Genomic DNA, 21,664 nt, shown 5'->3' with positions numbered 1-21,664 from the left:
TTTTCATGCATAAATATGACGCTAGAATATAAGTGAATTTCACCTAATCGTTATGAACTTATATTCACAAGTAGTGGAGGTTGCTTATAAACAATCGCGTTAAATGAATTCTTGGCATGAGTTTCATGCTCATCATAGTAACGAATGTCTCGTCAACACTTATAGTTTTCATAATGCTTAATGATCTTTGATTGTATCTTTATTGTGCTGTTCATGTAAAGGACTTTTGGAGAATGTTGTGAATTGCTTTGCGCAAACCCATCCAATTCATTAACCTAAGGAAAACTTGACGGTTAATTTAAGCGGACCTAATTAATCCGGAGTGTTGAGTTTCATAATTTATCGAAAGACCAACTAAGAATCAATCTTGTATGCAAGTATAACATGTGTGGAGAAGAACCCCTTAGCTAGCCTTCATTCCATTCATTCCATCACAAATTCATATTTACATTCCGCTTAGTTTATTAACTTGTTTTGTTATTTCAATTTTCGTCAAATCAAAACTTTTCCCCCCCCTTTACTTTCTTGTTCTTTAGTGCTTAGAATCTGTTTAGTTTATGTTTTAAAGTATTTTGAATCAAGCCATAATCTTAAATTCGTCCAAAATTAGTTTTGAGTCTATTGGTTTGTCTTAATGTTTTAAATTTTAGTTTTGCATTCTTTGAGTCTAGTTTAGTGTTTTATATTGTTTTTACGTTCTTAAGTCAATTTAGAAGGTTTTAGCAAGCCCTCCTAATCCCCGGTCTAGAAAGATCCCTCACTTATCCATTCTACTACAATTGTCAAACGAGGGTTTAATTTGAGTGTCAAGTAATTCTCGCATCAAATTTTGGCGCCGTTGCCGGGGATTAGCAACTTTGCTAATCCTTTGTCTTTATTTTTATTTTATTTATTTTTTTTGTTTTTCGTGCATTCTTATTTCAGATTCTTAGTTTGTTTGTCTTCTTGTTTTTCAGGTACTGTGTATGACTCGTAGCTCTCGGCCTATTATAGAGAACATCTCCGACTTTGACGGTGATTTTGAACGCACTTTGAGGAGAACGAGGAGTCAACAAGAGCCACCACAACCTCCACCACAACCTGGGCTTAAAGAGGACGAAGTAGGTATAGAAGAAAAGCCCACTGATCAGATTTTTGAAGAAGAACAAGCCATGGCAGCAGATAATAGAACCATCAAGGAGCTTTCGGCCTCGGGTTTGGATAATGCATTGCCTCTTTGTATCCAATACCCCACGGCTGCAGAGGGGACGACTGAGGTGTTTGAACTCAAATCCAGTTTGTTACACCATATTCCGAAGTTCCATAGCTTGTCTATGGAAGACCCCAACAAACATTTGAAGGAGTTCGAGGTGGTTTGTTCGAGCATGACCCCCGTCACTGTGGATGGGAGTATATTGAAGATGAAGGCCTTTCCCTTTTCACTTATGGACAAGGCCAAAGATTGGCTCTATGAACTAGCCCCGGGAACTGTGACTTCGTGGGAGAGTATGAAGCGTGCTTTCTTGGAGAAATTCTTCCCTACTTCGAGAGTGATTCTCCTACGGAAGAAAATTAGTGGTATTCAACAGAATCATGGTGAGACATTCCCGGCTTGTCATGAGCGCTTCAAGGGCCTTGTAGCTTCATGTCCTCAACATCAAATGAAGGAGGAACTTCTCCTTCAATATTTCTATGAGGGCCTCCTTCCTATCGAACGTCAAATGCTTGATGCCTCAGCGGGAGGAGCATTGGTGGACAAAACACCAAGGGATGCCAAGATTCTCATAGCCAACCGAGCGCTCAACGCTCAACAATATGAAGGAGTGGGTCAAAGGGAAGCCCCACAGCAACAAAGTGTAAATGAGGTGAGTGCTATTTCTGAAATTCAATCACAACTTGCTAATCTTACTTCTCTTGTTTCTCAGGTTGTGATTGGTCCAAAAGCACAAGAACACCAAGTTTGTGGCGTGTGCTCAATTCAAGGGCATCCATCCGACAAGTGCCCTCAACTAATCGAGAATGGTGGGTGGGAATCTGCCAATGCAATTGGTTTCCAAGGACAAAATCAAAACAACCCATACTCGAACACTTACAATGCCGGATGGAGGGACCATCCAAACTTCAAATGGAGGGAGCCACAACAAGCTGCCCAACAAGGAGGATTTAGGCCAAACCCCCCTGGTTTTTATTCCAAGCCGTATGCACCCCAACAATCCCAACAACCTTTGACATCATCTCATTCAGGTACGTCCTTGGAAAGTAATCAAGCTATGCAATTACTAACCTCTATTTCGCAGGGGTTGCAAAATCAAAACAACCGGATAGAAAATAACGAGAAGGAGATGATGGATATGAAGAAACAAATAGGGCAGATTTCTGAGTTCCTTGGACAGATTAGAGAGAAAGGAAAGCTTCCTAGCTCAACCACAGTCAATCCAAAGGGAGGATTCGAATCCGTCAAGGCCATCACCCTAAGAGGTGGAAAAGAAGTTGGGACCGAGCCAAACAATCCCAAATCTGCCCAGGAAGTAGATGAAGAGACGACACAACCTGAGGAAATGTCTAGCTCACCCACGGAAAGAGTGAAAAACCCAATGCCGCAGGCCCCCAATCACCCTGACTCGGCCAAATCAGGTAATTTAAGTTCAAATTCATGTACTTCACGTCCTAATCTGCCCAATGTACCTTTTCCTCGCAGGTTCATGCAAGAAAAAAAGGAAGAAAGCGAGAAGGACATTTTTGAAACGTTCCGGAAGGTGCAAGTGAACATACCACTTCTCGATGCAATCAAACAAGTTCCAAAATATGCTAAATTCCTCAAGGACCTATGCAATACAAAGAGAAGAAGGGCAAACAAAGAGGTAGTAAAGGTAAGCGAGAATGTGTCCGCTGTTTTGCAACGTAAACTACCTACCAAGTGCAAAGATCCCGGTAGTTTCACGATTCCTTGTGTGATTGGACATAATCGTTTTGAACATGCCATGCTTGATTTAGGTGCATCCATAAATGTCATGCCTTATTCCATTTATGCATCAATGAACCTTGGTGAGTTAAAACAAGATGGCGTTATAATTCAATTGGCCGATCGTTCTAATGCTTATCCCAAGGGAGTCCTTGAGGATGTTTTAGTGCAGGTCAATCACCTTATTTTCCCCGCAGATTTCTATGTTTTAGACATGGAGGATTCAAGCCATGCTCTATCATTGCCAATCTTGCTAGGCCGTCCCTTCATGAAAACAGCAAGAACAAAGATTGATGTGTATACGGGAACATTGACCATGGAGTTTGATGGGGACATTATTCATTTTAATCTTTCTGAAACCATTAAACATCCAATTGAAGACCATTCTTGTTTTGCTATTAATATTGTTGATTCTTTGGCACAGGTGCATTTGGATCAAATGAACGAAGATGCACTTGAGGTAGCCTTAGTCCACAGCATAGGAACAAGAAATAAGTGTGAGGGAGTCTTGGCAACCCACGGCATGCAATCTGACCATATTGCCGTGCCCCCTTGTGATGAAGTACTTGAAATGGTCGCTGCCCTCGAGTCATTGCCCTCCCACTCTGGTAAGTCTCCAATCTCACTTTTAGATTCGGTTTTGACTAACAAGTTACTTCCATCAACTGTGCAGCCACCTACACTTGAGTTAAAGCCATTACCTAGTCACTTGAAGTATGTGTTTTTGGGCCAAGATCAAACACTACCCGTCATCATTTCAAACTTACTCACGGCTCAAGAAGAAGACAAGTTGATAAGGGTGTTAAAAGAGCACAAATCTGCCATTGGATGGACTTTGGCGGATATCAAAGGCATTAGTCCCACCACGTGCATGCATCGCATCCTTTTGGAGGAGGAAGCCAAGCCATCTCGTGAAGCTCAACGTCGCCTTAATCCACCTATTTTGGAAGTAGTGAAAAAGGAGGTTATAAAATTACTTGATTGTGGTGTTATATATCCTATTTCTGATAGTCGTTGGGTGTCATCTGTGCAGGTTGTTCCAAAGAAATCTGGCGTCACAGTGGTGAAGAATGAAGAACAAGAGCTTGTCCCCACTCGTGTTGTGACTGGTTGGCGTGTTTGCATTGATTACAGGAAGTTAAATGCCATGACAAGGAAGGATCACTTTCCATTACCATTCCTCGACCAAATGTTGGAAAGGTTAGCCGGTTATGAATTTTATTGCTTTCTTGATGGATATTCCGGATATAACCAGATTGTGATCGCTCCGGAGGACCAAGAGAAGACAACATTTACATGCCCCTTTGGTACTTTTGCATATAGATGCATGCCATTTGGCTTGTGCAATGCTCCGGCGACGTTTCAACGATGCATGGTGAGTATATTCTCTGATTATGTGGAGAAGATTATTAAGATATTCATGGATGATTTTAGTGTATTTGGCAATTCATTTGATCATTGCTTGAATAATCTGACTTTAATCTTGAAACGTTGTGTTGAAACGAATCTTGTGCTTAATTGGGAAAAATGCCACTTCATGGTTAAGCAAGGTATTGTTCTAGGCCATATCATTTCCGAAAAAGGCATTGAAGTAGATAAATCTAAGGTAGACCTTGTTCGCCACTTACCCTCTCCAACTTCGGTTAGAGAGGTACGTTCGTTTCTTGGCCATGCAGGGTTCTATAGGCGTTTTATCAAGGACTTCTCCAAGATGTCCAACCCTCTTTGCCGATTGCTTCAAAAAGATGTGCCATTCAAGTTTGATGAAAAGTGTAATTCGGCATTTAACCAACTTAAGGAGAAGCTAGTCTCGGCCCCCATTATTGTACCTCCAGATTGGAGCCTTCCGTTCGAGCTCATATGCGATGCATCCGACTATGCATTAGGAGCTGTTCTAGGACAAAGAAGAGACAAGCGACCGCATGTCATATACTATGCCTCTCGGACTCTCAATGATGCCAATTGAACTACTCCACGACTGAAAAAGAACTTCTAGCTGTGGTTTTTGCTTTAGATAAATTCCGTTCATATTTAATTGGTACTAAAGTAATCGTTTATTCTGATCATGCAGCTTTGAGGTACTTGCTCACGAAAAAGGAAGCAAAGCCGAGGCTTATCCGTTGGATTCTTCTTCTTCAAGAATTTGATATTGAAATCAGGGATAAGAAAGGAAGCGAGAATGTAGTGGCTGACCATTTAAGCCGAATGATCCACGAGGATCATGAACATGCCGTACCTATCCCTGAAACTTTTCCCGATGAGCAGCTGCTATCCATTGAGGTAAGTGAACCATGGTATGCAGATTTAGTGAATTACTTGGTGGCTAAACAATTTCCAAATGAGCTCAATAGGCACCAACGTGACAAACTTAGACATGATGCACGGTTTTATGTATGGGATGATCCGTACTTATGGAAATTTTGTCCCGATCAGATTATACGTCGTTGTGTGCATGATTCTGAATGTCATTCAATTTTGAGTTTTTGTCATACATATGCATGTGGAGGGCACTTTGGCACACAACGCACGGCCCTCAAAGTGTTACAATGTGGATTTTATTGGCCTAGTATTTTTAAGGATGCTAGAACGTTTTGCCTAACATGTGATAAATGCCAAAGAATGGGTGGTATTAGTGCAAGAGACCAAATGCCGCAGGTTTCTATCCTAAATGTTGAAATTTTTGATGTTTGGGGTATTGACTTTATGGGTCCCTTTCCATCATCTTATGGTTTCACTTATATCTTGCTAGCCGTTGATTATGTTTCTAAATGGGTGGAAGCAAAAGCCACCCGTACTAACGATTCTAAGGTGGTTGCAGATTTCGTGAAAACTAACATTTTTGCTAGGTTTGGAATGCCGAGAGTAATCATAAGTGATGGAGGGTCTCATTTTTGCAACCGGACCATTGAGGCATTATTGAGGAAATACAGTGTCAACCATAGGGTTTCTACACCTTACCATCCTCAAACAAATGGCCAAGCCGAGGTTTCCAACCGAGAGATCAAGCAAATCCTAGAAAAGACCGTTGGGCCAACAAGAAAGGATTGGAGTTTACGGTTAGATGATGCACTTTGGGCGTATCGTACGGCATACAAAACCCCCATTGGGATGTCCCCTTTTCGACTTGTCTATGGCAAGGCGTGCCATCTTCCCGTGGAGTTGGAGCATAAAGCTCTTTGGGCAGTCAAGAAATTCAACATGCACTTAGATGAAGCGGGAAGCCATAGGAAATTCCAATTGAATGAGCTTGATGAAATACGGCACGAGGCGTACGAGAATGCAAGCATTTACAAGCAAAAGACCAAAGCTTTCCATGACAACATGATCCGTGGGAAATCCTTCTCCATTGGGCAGAAAGTGCTATTGTTCAATTCCCGTTTACGTTTGTTTCCCGGTAAGTTACGTTCTAAGTGGATTGGACCGTTTGTTATTACTAATGTTTTTGTTCATGGTGCAGTCCAAATCCAGAGCTTGAAAACGGGACAGGAATTTAAGGTGAACGGGCATCGTTTGAAGGCCTATTATGAGAACTTTGTGGAGCACACCGTGGATGACACCCCATTGGGTACCGTGGGCTCCAATTTGGAGTAAATGGATTCTTCGTCCGGCTGCAAGACGTAAAAGAAAGCGCTACTTGGGAGGCAACCCAATACAGTGAATAAAGCTTGTTTATTGATTTCCGAGTGATTACAAAAAAAAAAAAAAAAAAAAAAAAAAAACATGGCAGAAAGATGGAGTCTTCACAAAGGTTGTGTACTTGAGGCCCCACTACGTGGCAACACTCTCGGAACAGGAGGTATCGGAACAGGAGGTATCGGAGCAGGAGGTATCGGAGCGGAAGGCATCGGAGCGGGAGGCACCGAAGATAGATCATTCAAGGCCCCAAACCTTGGTGGAACGCTGGATGACCCAGGAAAGAGGTGCCTCTGGAAGAAAGCTGCAAACCGTTGACGGTCATCAAGCTCATCAAGCTTCCTCTTCATGCCTGTTGAATAATTGTTGGCAAGCACGTGCAAACTTCGGTTCTCGTACTTAAGCTGTTTGATCTCCTGCTTAAGACTCTCCACCTCCGCCATCAAGGATTCAACCTGTCGGGAGCGAGCAAGAAGGCGTTGGCCCATGTTGGACACAGAGCCAGTGCACTGAACACTCAGAGCCAGGGATTCTTGAACGGCCAACTCATCGGACCGTCCTGAAAGCAGCTGACTGTCTTTGGGAGTGAGGAGGTTCCGAGCCACTATCGTAGCCGTTGTGGGATCCGTCATCACAGAGTCCTCATCTGTAAGAGGGCCATGGGAAGATAAGAAAGACGGGCACCATACCTTACCCTGACGAGACGCGACCGGATCACTGCTTAGACTCAAATCTAAGCAAAGGTTCGATGGGTTGGATGAGCTAGCCATTGTTCACGAAGTTAAAAGAGAAGGGGTGGACGGAGTAGATTTTCAAAAGGGCCGGAGACGAGTTTCAAGAATGGAAAATCTTCAGAGTGTGTAAGTTGGCGGTGATCGATAGCTCTATAAAAAGCCAAGGCAACGCGTCCACCAATTCAAAAAGCCTCGGCTTTTCAGAAATCGCGTTCAACACGTGGAGGCCATCATCGCAACTACACGTCTTTAGCCGACAAGCGCAAAGTTCGGCGACGCTTTATCTGCTTTCAGAAAACGCGTGCAGCTTTATCGAAGAGTCGTCACTATTCCAAAAAGCCGGATTTGCGGGATCAAAATGTTTGTCGACAACGGTAAAAGAACAGTATCACCACTTGCTATTGAATTCCCTATATATGTCGACCTTCATTTTTTTTGGCAAGACAGAACTGAAGAAAATGCCCAACTCTTTTTCACCTCTGAGGGCGCACTCCCAGCAAAGCTTTTCGAAATACTCCATTCTTTCTTCTTCCCCAAAGATGATACCAGATGCCTGGAGTACAGATGACCCAGGAGGAAACAGCACCACAAATACATGTGCTGATTCATTCACCACTTCTTCAAAAGCAAAGGTATCTCATATCATCAAGGGCAAAAGCAAAGGTATCTCATATCATGCTCTTTCCCTGTCTTTTCCTTTGTCCTTGATATTACTTGTATGGCAAAGTGAAAGAAGCAATCAGCCGGCACTTGGAGTCTATCTGGACTCTATTCCCTGGTTGCTTACCTAGCTTTGCTGAGCTATCTTCTAACCCTCTTCAATACGAATTGGAGAGATTGAACAAAGAAACAGATAAAAGGAGGAAGCTCAGACCTTCGGGGGAGACCAAAGGAAGCCTGCTACCCAGTTCAAGAGTAGCACAAAGGAAAATCAACGATGGGAGCAGCGCATTTCAAGAGTAAGCCTGTGGAATCACTTAAGATGAAGCCTCACTGCAATCACCAAGGAGAAGATGGAATTTACACTCCATAACCAGATTTGCATCTCTAAAACTCTTCTCTTTGTTAGATACATTCTGCCATGTTTAGTATGTTTAGTTGTTGTTTTATATGTTTTCTTTTGTTTGGTGTGTTTTAAGCTTAAAACATTGAGGACAATGTTTGATTTAAGTGTGGGGGGGGGGGGGGGGGGTAACTAAGTATGTTGATGCAAATTTGTTGGATTTTATCACCCATAACTTCAAGTGTTGTTCCTTGCTGTTTTAAAATGTTTTTAAACTGTTTTAGTGTGTTTTGACTTAAAAATTCGAAAATCCCATAAAAATTTGAAAAATTGTTTTGAAAAACCCAAAAAGAGTTGTTTTAAAGTTGTTTTTGTGTGTTTGTGTCGTAGGGTACCTTCCAACGCAATGATGAGGATTTGGTTTTTAATTGCATGATGGTTAAAGAAAGTTACAAACATGGAAGGACGTTTGATATACTCTTTGGTTTATGCTTGGTTGTCGTTATAGTTTACGAATTCACATGTAATCACAAATGATAAAAATTAGTTTTTGTAACATGCTTGAAGGAATGAACTTAAACAAACGCTACATCCCTGTGAGACTTGAGCTTAAACGTTATTTGGAGAGTTAACATCTGTGCATTAATGTTTTCTAAAGTCGTTGCATGATTTCATTATTCTTTGCTTGGTTACTACTTAGAAGGCGTTTCATCACTTAGTTCCAAATGCTAGAACTCATGCCCATTTCATTCAAAGCATGTCATTGATTTGCATAACACATATTCAAGATGAAGTTGTGTAGTGAACACCATAGCCAAATTGCCATATTTGCCTTTTCATTTGTTTTGTAGGATTTAACCCCGTTGAGCCTTGTGTAGCCTATGTTCTTTGTTAACCCACATTCTCCTCGCCTAGCCTAGATTAGGACCATCCGTACCCTTGTTCTTGAAGCATAGTAAGCAATGAATTCCTTTTGATTAATGTGTTGCAGGAAATAAGTGTGGGGGAAAGATTATTGATGTGAGTTTATGTGCCATAGGCACGTTTAAAAAAAAAAAAATGAAAGAAAAAAAAATTGAAAAGTATTGGTTGTTGAAGTAAGGGCCCAAAACAATGAATTAGGCCCTAAGAGTTGTTAGAATCTCCCCTATTTGTTTAAAAGTTGATTTCTGCATTCTAAAGGAATTCTAGGTCTTAATTTCATTGCTTTACTTGCTATTGCTTAAAGAACTTTTGTTTATCCCTATCTTTCCTTGTTAGCCAACACCCCAAGCCCCGTTACAACCTTTGACTTCTATCTTGAGTGTTGTGCATTTCAATTGTGGAGTTTGAATTTGGTATGAGCATATGGTGTCACTGGTTCTCGCATCTAAGTAGTAGCATTCCATTCATGAGATCATATCCAAACACGTTTAATTACTCTAGAAATTGCTTTCTTTGTTATAACGTATGTGAGTACTAGTCTTTCATGTTTACATCAATCTGCTCACATATAACTAATGTAGGGTGTGTAGTCAGAAATCTGAGTGAAAATTGAGTGCATAGCTAGTGAGGAATTGAGAGAATTCTCTAAGGCATGTTACTACTTTCAAAATGTGTGTTTAATTGATTAAATGCGAACTAGTGAATGGTGACTATGATTAAGTATGTGCTTGAGGGGAAAGAAGACTAAAAGCTATGTGTGTAATGATCTTAGACATGTCATGTTTCATTGGAAATCCCTGAGGCAAACGTTGGAAGGTTTAGGTTATGTTTTGTTTGTTTTGTTTCGTATTGTTTACTTTAGTCGTTTTGTTTTGCTCGAGGACTAGCAAAAGTTATGTGTGGGGGAATTTGATAGGAGCATATTCATGCGACTTAATTAGCTTGTTCTCGTGCATTTATGTTGTGTTTACTTATCTATTTCAGTGTTTAAGGTCACTTTTGTGTATTTTCATATTATAAGGCCAAAGTGTGCAAGAAGATGCAAATTGGAGCCTTTTGGAGCGAAAGAGGAATGAATGAGTTGAAGACGTGAAGAAACGACGAATTCCTACGCCAACGATGAATTCTTACCAAAACGAGGAATCCTACTCAAACAAGGTTTCCTATTTTAGGAAAGTTAACCCTAAGTTTCCCGTTTTGGTAACCTTTCCTAATCTAAACGTCCGTATTTTCTAGCCACTTTGAAGACCTTGTAGGTACTTTAGGACACAAAACGAAGACCCTAGGCTCCTTATCCATCCTTGCCGTGCCCTTTTATTTTCTTCCCTTCCCTTGCCGTGCAAGGGAGGGCAATTTTGTCTTAGGGTTGCACTTAAAACACATGCTTTTAAACCCTAGTTCTACACCCTTCTAGCCGCACCATCTCCTAATTCCTCCATAATTCTAATCAGCCACCATCCCATTATCACAAACAGCCACACCTTTTCCCTTCCACCAAATACCTTAAACAAACATCCATTAACACCCATTCTCTTCCTATAAATACCCATTCATTCCATTCACCAAATCATCTCATTTTCCATTGCAATACACAAACACTTCCCCTTCCATTTCTGTGCAGTTTTTCTCCTCCATTGCAGCCACTATCCAACCACTTCCCATCCCTCAAAAACACTTCATACCATCACACAACCTATCCTTAAACCTTGTGCTACAACAACGAGGAAGAGAAGAGTGCCTAAACGTTCATACAATTCAAGTTTGAGTTGTTGGAATGTTTAGGTGTTTCTTTGATTTCAAAGTTTCATTTTAATTCTCTTTGTTTTGTACGTATAAGGAATGGAAGAGAAGAGTGCTTAAACGTTCATACAATTCAAGTTTTGAGTTGTTGGAATGTTTAGGTGTTTCTTTGATTTCAAAGTTATGAGGAACTAAACCCCCTTTAGCTAGGGGTGATTCGAAACTATGTTTATATTTGCAATATGAATTGATTAACTTTCGTTGGAATTTCATAAGTTGTGGATTCAATTTGTTTAACCGTTTGATTGATAACTCATTTATGAATGTTTATTAAGAATGCGCGCTTAATTTTCATGCATAAATATGACGCTAGAATATAAGTGAATTTCACCTAATCGTTATGAACTTATATTCACAAGTAGTGGAGGTTGCTTATAAACAATCGCGTTAAATGAATTCTTGGCATGAGTTTCATGCTCATCATAGTAACGAATGCCTCGTCAACACTTATAGTTTTCATAATGCTTAATGATCTTTGATTGTATCTTTATTGTGCTGTTCACGTAAAGGACTTTTGGAGAATGTTGTGAATTGCTTTGCGCAAACCCATCCAATTCATTAACCTAAGGAAAACTTGACGGTTAATTTAAGCGGACCTAATTAATCCGGAGTGTTGAGTTTCATAATTTATCGAAAGACCAACTAAGAATCAATCTTGTATGCAAGTATAACATGTGTGGAGAAGAACCCCTTAGCTAGCCTTCATTCCATTCATTCCATCACAAATTCATATTTACATTCCGCTTAGTTTATTAACTTGTTTTGTTATTTCAATTTTCGTCAAATCAAAACTTTTTCCCCCCCCCCCCTTTACTTTCTTGTTCTTTAGTGCTTAGAATCTGTTTAGTTTATGTTTTAAAGTATTTTGAATCAAGCCATAATCTTAAATTCGTCCAAAATTAGTTTTGAGTCTTTTGGTTTGTCTTAATGTTTTAAATTTTAGTTTTGCATTCTTTGAGTCTAGTTTAGTGTTTTATATTGTTTTTACGTTCTTAAGTCAATTTAGAAGGTTTTAGCAAGCCCTCCTAATCCCCGGTCTAGAACGATCCCTCACTTATCCATTCTACTACAATTGTCAAACGAGGGTTTAATTTGAGTGTCAAGTAATTCTCGCATCAATCATCAAAACCATAGCTAAAATAACCGTTAAATTGTGATTTTTCGTTTATAACCGTCAAAAACTTTTGTTCCGTTACCTAATCTCTAAATGTTTTTTTTTTTTTTGCGATTTTTTACATATGCAATCTTGTAGTATCTATAAACAAGTTTGACGGTTAGATCATTGAAACTAGTTTCGTAGAATGCATATCTCCGTTAAATTTGCCTAAATTTTGAAGTGGGAAAAGTAATTTGTGCTAAATTTGTATTTATGCTTTTCAAGTATTGATTAGACAATAATTAAACCAAACAATTATTATTTTATTTTTTTAAATCGTAACAAAATTTTGGGGGGGGGGGAATTTAAAATTTTGGAAGGGAATTTTGCCGCCATTTTTTTTTTATCGGTTATAACTAACAGGAATGAAAGTTTTCTGTCGGATTATACTTTAAAAAAAGTTATGTCGGTTTTAACCGACAGTAATGAAATCCAAGGGATCGAAATCAGCCCATCTTCTAAGACGTGGCCTCATTTTGGCTAACAAGCATCCAAATGTCCAACTCTCTTTCCCTGCTATCACAGCTCCCGATTGAGCAAGCAACCATGGACGTTCTCTCAATCTCATCGCCTAAATTCCTCCCCACCCCAAAACCCCCTCAATCAAATCTCTTTCCCTCCAAACCCCAAAACCCACTTTCGCCTCCAGGTCCCAGGCCCTCGACTCCTCACTCCTGATTTCCTTGGCCCCTCAATCAAATTTTCCAACATAATACCCCTCCATCTCTTACTTGCTTTGGTGCCTTCTCCCTTCCTCATTCCTTCCCCCTTTTCTCCTCTCCTCATTTCCTTCTCCTTCTCTTCTCTCCTCATTTACTTCAACTCCAACACTTGCAACTGACAGCCTTTGGGAAAGGACAAGGTGAAATAATTGATTCACTTTTTAAATTCTGGGTTTTATTTTTAAGCCACGATTCATTTCCAATTATTGTGATTTAGTTTTACCTTGTTTCTGATCTTGTTGTGATTTTTGAAGTTGGGTTTTTGTGCAATTATTGGCTTAACTGATCACCATTAGTGCTCTTAATCATTAGCTTAAGTTGTTTGATTCTTCACGTAATCAATGTCCTATTTTGTTCTGTCAACAGAAATTGCGTAATATATTCTATGATCTGCACTTCAGATACCATAACATCACCGCTCCAATTTCTTTCAGTCCCTCCGTTCTAAGAACAGATGCAATGTTCCTTTGCTCCTGATGAACACACCAACAACACACGAAGATGCTAAGAAGTTATGCTGATTGCGGGATGCTCTATAAGGAGAGGGTCTTGATTTTGTATATTTTGGTTTTAAAGGGTTTGTTCTCGTTCATAGTAATCTCAATTTTCGATGGTGGAATTGGTTGGGTTGAGGTTGTACAGCTGCTGCAATTGCCGAAACCATGTTGCCCTTCACGATGATGTCATTTCGAAAGCCTTTCAGGTGAACATAGTTTGAGTATGGAAACATGGGTTGAATATGGAAAATTCAGTAAATGGAGGGGAGGGGAAAGAAATGATGGTTTATATTTTTTTTTATTATTAATATGTTTTTTGTCGGTTTTATCCGACAAGAATGCTTTTATTTATTCATTATTAATAACTTTTCTGTCAGTTATATCCGACACAAGTTTTGTCGGTTTTAGTATTTTCTGTCGGTTTTATCTGACAAAGAGAGTGCTCTTATTTATTCATTATTAATATATTTTCTATCAGTTATATCCGACACAATTTATGTCGGTTTTAGAGTATTTTTTGTCAAAAAATTCATTACCTAATGTTGGCAATTCTGTTGCTTATTATATCCGTCACTGCATCCATTTTCTGTCAGATTTTGCTTAAAATCCGACAGTAATATAAATTTATTGTCGATTATCATAGCGACACTAACAAATGATTTTGTATTAGTGCATGAAGAGGCCTTCTATTCATTTTATGAAAACAAGTGTAATTTATGTGAAGAATTTAAAGGCCATGAGTTGGCCTTTTGATCTTCTCATTTTCCTTTCGTTTTTTGTAAATAAGTGTTGTAACTCATTCCTTAAAATATTGTATTTTCATCCTAAGACATGTAAAATGATCATTTTACCTCTGAATGGATGTCTTAATTAACTTTCGAGCCTCGATTTGAATTAAAATCTCTTATACTTTCTTAAGTTTCATAATTCTATTCTCGTACATTAGTTTAACATCGAAAACAAAAATTATAGTCAAAGCCTCGAGGGCTTATTTGTAAATTACACTAAAAACCTTAAGTGTGATTACACTACTACTTCCTTCTCTCTCATTTCTGAAAACACTCTCTCTCTAAGCTCCAAGATCTTCAATTCAATCCCCATTTCTTTCCTAACCTTCAACAAATAAACAACCAAAACCCCATATTCTCAATCTCTGGAACAAGTGGAACCTCGTCATACCATTGCATGTGCTATCAGAGCACTGGGCAGTGGTCTGCCATGGAATTCGAGAGCTTCTAGCTCAATTCTTGAACTCAGGTGAGGTTCTTGTTATTATGTGAGTTTTTGGGTTCCACTACCTTGTCTTGTATGAGAATTGTGTTGGTTTTTATGATGGAACTCAAGGGTTTTGATCTTTGTTGAATTCTGGGCATGCAAGACTAGCTCCGACGACGAATTCTGATGAATGTCATCGAGTTCAAAGTTGGCTGGGGTTGTAATGCCTTTTAGGGCTGGTTTGGTATTTCTATGCTATGAAGAAAAAAACTGTTTTTGTTGTGCTATGAGAATAAGCGGCTGTCAAATAAAGTAGCAGAGTGTTTGGTAAACTTTTTTGTAAAAGTGCTTTTGAAAAAAAAAAAATCAGTATTATAGTGTTTGATAAACTTTTATGTAAAATAGATGTGAAAAAAAAATGATTTTTTAAAGCTGGGTATTGCAACTTTGTGTTTTTGGCTTTTTTTCATCCAAAACTATGAAAAAAAAACTGAAGTTGAATGTTTACCAAACATAAAAAAGCTCCCAGCTTTTTTTGATAGCCATTTTTTTCAGAATCACCTCAATACCAAACTAGGGCTTAGGGCTGGTTTGGTACTGCTGTGCTTTGGAAAAAAAACTGCTTCTGCTGTGCTGTGAGAATAAGCAGCTGTGAAATATAGCAGCAAAGTGTTTGGTAAACTTTTTTGTAAAAGTGATTTTGAAAAAAAAAAAGCAATATTATAGTGTTTGGTAAACTTTTATGTAAAACAGATGTGAAAGAAAACCGGTTTTTCAAAGCTAGGTTTTGTAGCTTCTTGTTTTTGGCTTTTTTTCACCCAAAACTGTGAAAAAAAATTAAAGCTGAATGTTTACCAAACACAAAAACAGCTCCCAGATTTTTTTGATACTAGTTTTTTTTCAGAATCACCTCAGCACCAAACCAAGCCTTAATCACCTGTATTTTAGTTTGGGATAAAAGTGGTGAAGTTTGAGCCTTGATTTTGAGTCTTAATTTGTGCATGTAATGCATTTTCTTTCCCTAGTTTTCGGCAAGAGGAGACGGACGAACTCCGGCAAGTTAGAGCCATGATTCATCCCCAATGTTGTTGTATTTGTTCTGGGTAAGTCATGTTCGTGGGATTTTCCTCAAGTTTGAAGTGATGTTGGCCTCTGTTTTGGTGCATACAAACTCTCTGCAACTCCCGACGAGTTTTTCTGAGCAAAAATCGTTGAATTTGAGGTGGATTCAACCTCTCATCCTTGTAAACCAGCTTTAGGTGAGTCTCTTGATCCCTGGGATCAATTTTGAGCTGAAAATCTGTGAATTTGGTGCTCGCGGGAAACCCTGATCGTCTCTGTGCTTTTTTGCAGATTCCAGGTAGGGTGCCGGTGACGATGAACGGCGGACACCGTTAATTTGGACTGCAGCAGCGACGGTGTCGTTAATTTTAACAACATATCCTTTCCCTGTAGGTATATTCTGTTAACTTCCTTAAAGCCTCATCGAACCGGCGTGTGGCTCTGTCCAACAGTGAGTTTGACGTCTACTCGCCGGTCTGCGGCAGCAAGTATGACGACGCGTTTGCCGGCAACGACAGGCTACAGCGGCTCGTGTTTCTTGGTGCGTGCAGGACCCATGATTTCGGTGTCCTGAATCATGTGACTCCCTCTGTCTATGCAAATTCATTACCTAAATGCTAGTTTTGGACAATTTCCATAAAATGTTAAGCAAAGAGCCTATTGACGAGGGACGTTTTATTTAACTATGAGTGGAACCCTTCTCGAAAATTCAAATGCTTTTACTATATATATATATATGTATGTATGTATGTATGTATGTATGTATGTATGTATGTATGTATGTATATGTATGTATATGTATGTATATGTAGATGAAATGTATCACTGTTAGTCTTTGATGAGGCTCATAACTTAAATGATATCTTAAGGTCATTGGTATTTATTTTCATCACATGGTTATCATACATATTGTATAGCTATAGTCGAAAGATTTATTGCAGGTACATTTTCTATTCTAGTAGAGGCTAGAATTTTCAGGTAGGTGCTAGGTATTGATTAGGTGGACACCATTTCATACGTTACGTTATTTATGATTAATTTACTTTCTTTGATATGACGAATGTGACTACTATTACTGTAGTATTATATGTTCATAGTTTTCTTACTATATATGTTTTTCAAAACAGAGGTTATTATATCCGAATGATTTTGACGTGATAAAACTGGCCCGCTCAAATTTTGTTTTGTTAACCCCTTCAGGATATAGCAGGAATAAGAAGAACCAATATGAGTAGGCTTGGCAGTAAGGCTTTCGTCCTTTGGATTTAGGGTGATGGTTCATTTACTACAGTTTTATCTTTATTGTAATAATTGCATGATCACACTTTTGATTATGCACAACACTGCACTTTTATGTGCTTACTATTGTGTGAAACTTCTAACTGATCTGATGTGATGTGACAATAACAGGATTGAATTCCAAGATAAGTGGGGAGGTTGATAACTGAACCTTGTAGCAGCTTTGGATTTATTAATAATGAACGTTTTTGTTCAAATTCTTGCACATAATGGATATCTTACGATGGCTTCATCATTAAGTTGGCTTGTGACGTCATCTCACAATGGAGCCATGTGGTTGGGGTGTGTCAACAAGCTTTTGAAGAAAAAGAAAGTAAAAAGGATAAGTATTTTAGGATAACTCTCTAGACATTATAGAACATTGAGCAATATTTGCACTAACCTTAAAAATCGAAACATGATGTCAACAATCCAAACCATTCATCTTCTTCGAGCCACTACAAGATCATGTTTCAAAAAGAAACTCCAAAAATGGGTTTTTGGTCATGAAAAATAAAAGCGTAAACGTAAGAGGTAATCATATGATTAGATTTTATCACTAAGGTTCATGGATTATGATGTCGAGTTTTGGATTTGACTTCTTCACAAGAAATTAAAAATTACTAATTTTTAATTAAAAATTATGATGTCGAGTTTTTATCGCCTGTAAATTAAAAATTACTATTTTTTTTTTTTGAAGTTACAGGAAAAATACTATTCACGAGGGTTTGAAGGGTTTCCAAAAATAAAAATAACATTCTAACCGTCGTCAAAGTGTACAGTAAGTGATCCTGAATGTTGGCGTTTTTTTTAAAATTTTTCTTTTTTACATTTTCTCATTTCTATGTTAATTATTATGAATTTTTATTAAATAATCACTCCTCTTAAAAGCAGACAGTTAACAAGGGTTTGGAGGGTTGTAAAAATCCAAAACGACGACTTAACAATCATCAAAGCATAGAGAATGAGATCATGAGTGTTTGCATATTTCTTACACTTTTAAATTAATTATTACGAATTTTTTAACATGCTTTGGTATTTTGTTGGAAAAATCAAACTACATTAAAAAATTCATAATAATTACTTTACAAGTGTGAAAAATATGAAAAAAAAAAAAAATATATATATATATATATATATGCAAACGCTTGTGATCAATCCTTGACAATTTGACAATGGTTACATCGTCATTTATATTTTTAAAACCGAAGAAATCATCGTGACCATTTTTAGAAAAGTTAAAAATATGCAATAGTTCATAGTAATTAATTTACACGTGCAAAAAATGTAAAAAATTTTATGCCAACGCTTATGATCACATCCTTTAGACTTTGACGATGGTTACACCTTATTCCTCACTGCCGCATTGCAGTTTTCTGGTCCGTGGCTAGAGTTTATGATTTAAGGTTTTATTTCATAACATGTCACACATTGTCATCCCAAACAAGAGTATCATAAACTATTTCAAGACTTGCATAACTTTGTCCAACAATACTTAGACCAAAAAAAACAGTTCATTTCTCCAGTGATAAATCTGTACACCTAATGGAAGTCATGCAACAAGTCTGCAGCCTCTACTCTTGGACAATAGCTACGAGGAACACGATATCTTAGAATTGGTTCGTTTAATACAATATCATAAATTACTATCAACCCAAAATAAGAGTATCATAAATTGTCACAAGATAAACTAGCTGACATAACAAAAAATGTACTATACTTTTCATTTATAATGTGCTCAGTATCATTCCACTAGAAATATAAGTGACGCCCATCGCATCCATGAAATGATAGAGATTACTAAAGAAATTACTGGAAGCTTCACAGAGTCTAACTCCTAAAATTAGATATGTAGTCTTTATTTAGACACAAGAAAAGGAACAATCCCAGCTTTATATCAAATGGCCTACAAAAGTTCAATAGCACCACACAAGCAGGAGCTTGCGTCGTAAGGCAAGAGGAGAAGAATTTAGTGGCTTACTGAAGAGCTTGCGACCTCAAACCTTGGATGATATAGCACCATAGTAGAAAATGGGGATGGGCTGCAATACCACCATAGTATTACAATAAACAATGAAAACCAATTCAATTTGTCAACAAGAAAGCATAGTGTACTTATATCTAATACTTTCCCACTACCTTTTAGGTTAATATTCCTCCAATCCCAACAGATCGAGACATTAGATTGAATGTTAACTCACAAAGTTTCTATTTTATGACACTCCAAATTGACATTATATTGAATGTTAACATTTAAATGCTAAGTGCATGCAAAATTTGGCTACTGAAAAATTAGAAAAATTATTGACAAATAATTAGTTAATATCTATGACCTGATCAACCCGTAGAACAATGTAGGCAGCATCTGCAGCGTACTTGAGAGCAAAGAACCTGTAACAAACTACCCAACACAGTAGATTAATACGTATATCACGTATCCAATTTAAATGTGTCACCAAAGCCAGATTATTAAATCCTTATCAAAAGTTAAAAATTGACAATATACAGAACATAATTTAGCTTAAGGTCAAGCTTAAGATTCAACCAGAGCCCAATTTTCAAGAACAAGATTTCAAAAACATTTCCTGCGAGCCAGACCTTGAAAATGTTGGTCATTGTTAGGTTGGTTTAATATTAAATAAATTGAAATTGATGTGTTTTTGTGAATTTTATAGAAATTATATTTCGGTGATAAATGTAGATTTTCGAGATGAATTACAAGGGAAGCACGAAGGAAGAGTAAAAGTGGGATGCTGCTAGGAAAAACTTGGCACTTGGCAACGCTGCAAGGAAAAAATCCTCCAGCATCGTCACGCGCACATACAGACTACCATTTCCAGAACTCCATAGAGGTTGCAGACTTCCCAGCGCATACACACACTCAAATACAAAGTTGGAGTTCAAGATTTCCTCCATGTCATCGAAATCATCCATGTTTTCATTAGTTAAATGATGAACTAAATCCTTTTGCTAGGGCTAGGGTGTACTTTTATCATGAACGTATAATTCTCATTATTTTATATTAATTTTAGTTATTTTCCATGTTAAGTAATTGTTATTATGCTTTGTTGTTATCAAATAATTGGCCATTATTTGTATGACTGATAGGTTGGGTTTAGTAGACTGCTTCTCATAACAATTACCATGATTTTCATACCCGAGTACACATACTGGTTATAATTTGTGTAGTTTCGTATAATTATCCATTAAGCGTAATGGTTTTGATTATGTATAACTATGGCTAGACATACCATGGGTAGATAGTTACAAACACAATTAGTATATTCTGATAGAAAATATTGACAAATCAAGGGATAATTGCTAGTAACATGGGAATAATTTGATGTTAATATGAATAACGGGATTAGATGAGATTGAGAATTAGGAACCTAATATCATAGTGCTTACATACATTAATATTTTATAATTCATTCGCATTTACTTTGTTTTCGATTGATTGTTATTTTTATTAGTGTTCGTTCCTTTGTATAATTTAATTTGTCAATTTAAGTCTTTTTTTCTTTAATTTTAGTTTGAAGTTAATTGTAACATATAGTAAATTTAGGTTAATCTTTTATAATTCATTCACATTCACATCTACTTATCACTATATTACTTTAACGATATTGTACACTTGCAATTATCACAAGAAGTTTTTGGTGCCGCTACCTCAGATCGAATTTAATTAATTTACTTCTGTGATTTTTTATTTTATTTTATTTTTCTTAATTTTGTTTAATTTTTTTTTTTTGGGGTATATTCTCACTCTTTTTCATTGTTTCTTGAAGGTGAATGCTTGGTACACATTTGTTAGATTACATATTACTTGAGTTTGAATCGGAAATTGAGAAAAGACTCCGTGAAATCTGCAAGGAACAAAGAGAAAACAATGAGAAAGAAAGCCGGCAAGAGAAAAAGATGACGTTAGTTTAGAATGAAACGATGGGAGACCTTTACATTCCAACCATTCGAGAATCACCATCCAACGTAGTTCTTCCTGCACCTACAAGAAATTATGAATTGAAGAATATCCACTTCAAATGAAAACTGAAGATCCGTTGGCACATAATAGAGATATCTTCAACATGGTGTCAAACATGGCATTGACATAAAGGGTCACCAAGGAACATCTCAGGATGAAAGTTTTTCCATACACTATGAAAGAAAAAGCGAAGACATGGTTGAATTCCATTAGGCGTGGAACCCTGAGTTGGAACAATATTTAGAATAAATTTTTGGAGAAATTCTTTTCGACTCAGAAGACCGATACACTTAGAGATAATATCATGCAGTTCACTCAACAGGCATCGGCGTATGAGACTATTTCTGAGGCGTGGGAGAGATTCAATAATTTACTAACTCAGTGTCCACATCATGGTTTGCCTACTCTAGTTCTCATGAGAATAATTTATAAGGGATTAATAGTTTCAAGCAAAGCTGCGGTGAACAACTATGCAGGGGGATCAATTAAGAACAAGATGCTAGCTGAATGTCAATCACTTTTTGACACTTTGGCACTTGAAACACAATATTTTGAAGCAAAAGGAAAGTGTGCAGGAGTTTCTGAGATTAATAATTCTAGGATAAATTACACAAAACTACCTCAAGTATGGGTCGAACCACAATCTCATACCTCGTGTTTTAAACATTGCAATGTTATACGTCAAATTTTCTGTCAATTAGCTATTAAATGATAAAG

General features: G+C 37.7%; 1 protein-coding gene and 1 pseudogene across 1 annotated transcript; one reads left to right on the top strand and one right to left on the bottom strand.

The window, feature by feature from the left end:
• Positions 1-1,268: 1,268 nt before the first annotated feature.
• Positions 1,269-17,135, top strand: LOC125478796 (the record flags this gene model as incomplete). Its single annotated transcript, XM_048587415.1, has 4 exons — positions 1,269-1,760; positions 2,649-3,356; positions 16,081-16,228; positions 17,098-17,135. Coding segments are annotated over 4 exons (1,386 nt in total), but the record flags the coding sequence as incomplete, so codon positions are not given.
• Positions 17,136-21,233: 4,098 nt separating this feature from the next.
• Positions 21,234-21,346, bottom strand: LOC125478803 (annotated as a pseudogene).
• Positions 21,347-21,664: the final 318 nt, after the last annotated feature.

This window comes from the organism of the source record quoted next, unplaced genomic scaffold, assembly GCF_019419815.1.
Source record: "Pyrus x bretschneideri cultivar Hongxiangsu unplaced genomic scaffold, Pyrus_bretschneideri_v1 Contig266, whole genome shotgun sequence".
Taxonomy (NCBI): domain Eukaryota; kingdom Viridiplantae; phylum Streptophyta; class Magnoliopsida; order Rosales; family Rosaceae; genus Pyrus; species Pyrus x bretschneideri.
The sequence above is the reverse complement of the archived record's forward strand: the minus strand, read 5'-3'. Positions and strand labels throughout refer to the sequence as shown.